The sequence below is a fragment of the Cyprinodon variegatus genome, unplaced genomic scaffold (genome assembly GCF_000732505.1).
Source record: "Cyprinodon variegatus isolate N-32 unplaced genomic scaffold, C_variegatus-1.0 Scaffold600, whole genome shotgun sequence".
NCBI lineage: Eukaryota > Metazoa > Chordata > Actinopteri > Cyprinodontiformes > Cyprinodontidae > Cyprinodon > Cyprinodon variegatus.
The window spans coordinates 383573-386536 of NW_015151053.1; the positions used below are offsets into that span (position 1 = coordinate 383573).

Sequence of the window (2964 nt, forward strand, 5' to 3'; positions counted from 1 at the left end):
TCTGCGAGTGAAACCTTGAAAGCTTGCGAGATCAGGATGATCTCACGAGGCTAGTTGTGTCCTTAGGCAAGACATTTCACCTACTGTCATACATCAGTAAGTGGCCCTCTGACCACCTACTGATGGTGGTCAGAGGGCCACTTCCTCAGGGCAGCTGTGGCCATAATGTAGCTTACCACCATCAGTGTATGAGTGTGTGTGAATGAAGGGTAAAGGGATATGGTCAAGTCTCCGGATTTAAAAAAAAAGCACTTTATAACAAATTTTTAGACCTTATTCATCTGCTCAATTCTTTTGGCGCCCTTTTAAAATACGGTGTAAAAGATCTGCACCGTCATACTTAAACAACCCAGGCTTTCTAAACACATCCTTACAGACCTGAATCCTGAACTGTATTTTGATCACATTGTGCCCATACAGCAACATAAGGTGATCATATTTATTCTTCTTTCCATTAAAAACACCTGGTGAAAGGTTAATGTCTAAGATTTTAAGGAGATATTAGCTAATACTCTAAATGCTCTCAAGCTACAATAGTTGGCAGTGTAGAAGGGAGACACTCCTGATGCTGTTTGGGACTGTTCTCTACTATATTGACCTTTACCCATGGATGACGGAGGACAAACAAAAAAACCTTCCCGAAAACAATATTCCAACGTCAAACTTTACTGTCCAAAAACCTAAATTCAAAAAGATATTTCAACTACACAGCAAGATATGGCAACTTATAAATCCACAAACTTAATAGATTTAAATTTTGGGTCTAATAATAACACAAACATTTTTATTCTCTATTCCTCAGTTTATTTACTGGTATCTGTGTTTCTATGTGTGGAAAAACTAAAGTGAAATGTCTATTAACCCCTCTGAAACATTTGCCCTAACAGCCGTTACAGTAGGCCCAACTTCCCTAAAGAAAATTACCAAATGTTCTTCTTCTGGTGTAATATTTTTTTTTAAATGTACTTTTTATTTCCCCTTCCTCTATTTCTTCCTCCCCCCTCTGTCACTGCTGCTTGACTAAATCCTCATTTAAGCTAACATCATTATAAGCTTGGCTATTTTCTTAACCAGTAAGTGGTTAAAACGTCCATTTCCATGCTACAAAATTGTGTTAATTGGACAATTAGTGTGATTAATGACTCACTGATTTTAACGTATTGCTGCTGTTTCATCCAGTGGTGGATTGCTCACTGAAACCTGGCTCAGGGTAGCCTTGTTTATTGGAAGGAATCTAAAGTAGTCAACATGATCTTTTAATAATAAAGAGACATATTTTACACTCAATTTACCTTGATTTTAGATTACTTGAGTTTGTTTTCAGGTAACGAGATAAATTAATCTAAAAAAGAATGGTGTTTATAATGAGGTTTTGGGGCTGCATCTTAATGGAAGGGCAGACACATCCCCTTTGAGCCCTCCCAGGATTTACTCCTATGGATGATGAATTGCTGAGAAGTTAATGACTTAGTGAAATAAACACACCTCTTTCAGTCATTCTCAACCAGAGGAATTAGATTCAGGTGAAGTGAATGCTCTGTTGGGTTTCTGAGTAATAAATCTTGTAAAATAGCTCAAATCTAAGGTGGAATTTATGAAACTGAGTTTTAAGCCTGAGCTTAATTGAAATTAATAGATTTTATGCATGTATCTAATGTTTTCTGTATTCTTCCTTGGGAGATCACAAATCTATAAATAGAATTGAATAGACATTTTATGCCCAGTCTAACAGCTCTATCTTAGTAGGGTTACAAGGTCTTAGTGGTAAATTTAGTATTTTACTGACCCTAAAATGTTTGGGATTTATTTAACTCAAAGGGATTCAGTTGACTCAGGGTTTCTTTTCCCCAACAGGCAGTACAATGGAGAGAGTGGTCTACGATCATGCCATTAGAGAGATGAACTTAAAACCCGACAGTAATGTGCAGCAAAACAGCTGCAAAGTCATTGATTCAAAAGTGGAGATGACCTTACAAGAGGTTGGTTTTACGTGAAAGTGAAAATGAGTTGAAGCTGAACTTAAATCAACAAAACACCAACCACTGATTGTTTTTTTGTTCTTATCAACAGGAAACCAGTTACATAACTGGACAGGATATCAAACTGAATCTGGTTCTGAGCAACAGAGATAACAGGAATAAGACAATGGTGATCAATGTTAACGCTCAAGCCATGAGCTACTTTGGAAATCCTTTAAAGAACGTCCTGCATGCTCGGCACGATAAAACACTGCTGCCTGGACAAGGTCTGTTCACTAACAAAAATACTATTACCTTAAGACATTACAGGTCTTTTAAGTCAAACATCACTGCCAACGACTGCTGTCAATAGAAAAAAGATCTATTTTAAACCTAAAACTTCTCTTCTGTTTCCCCTTTTCTTTCCTTCAGTCGTGAACGTCCCCATCCTGATTCCGTACTCCGCCTACAGTGCGTACTCTGCCATCCTTGACAGCGTGAAGGTGTCTGTCCTGGCCAGAGACAACAATGGGGACATCTATGAGGCAGAGACTGACCTCGCTCTGGAAGACCCACCCCTCTCTATTAAGGTCTGCAACACACTTATTAGGAGTCATCAGGTTCTGAGGAACTCTTGAGGCGGTAAAAATCTGTTCCCCTTTACCACCAGAACTGCAGCCATGCAGCTTCTTGTTTAGTCCTCCTCTCAATAGATTAGTCTCCCTAGGAGAAAATGCCTTTAACAAGAATTTAACCTCCCAGAGAACATCTCTTCTTTCTCATGTATCCCTTTCTGTTATAAGGTGGTTGCATCGAGTCATAAATGAAAGTTCAGAGGTTATATTTTGTGTTTGGATTTAATAATCCAACCATTATTTTGCATATGATGCATAATCTTTATAACACATTTTTATTGACTTCCTTCATTCACTAATTGGGCCAACTGGTACCAGCAGACCCACAGCGAAGGACACGCTCACATGCCATTGTTTTCTCTGATAACTCA

General features: G+C 38.4%; 1 protein-coding gene across 1 annotated transcript in view; it reads left to right on the forward strand.

Moving 5' to 3' along the window:
• LOC107096129 (protein-glutamine gamma-glutamyltransferase 5-like) overlaps positions 1-2964 on the forward strand; it is a 12613-nt gene that overhangs the window by 6987 nt on the left and 2662 nt on the right. Inside the window, exons 5-7 of the mRNA XM_015392642.1 lie at positions 1819-1979; positions 2071-2245; positions 2391-2548. Of these exons, the coding sequence (XP_015248128.1) occupies positions 1819-1979; positions 2071-2245; positions 2391-2548 (494 nt within the window). The remainder of the gene's footprint in view (positions 1-1818; positions 1980-2070; positions 2246-2390; positions 2549-2964) is intronic.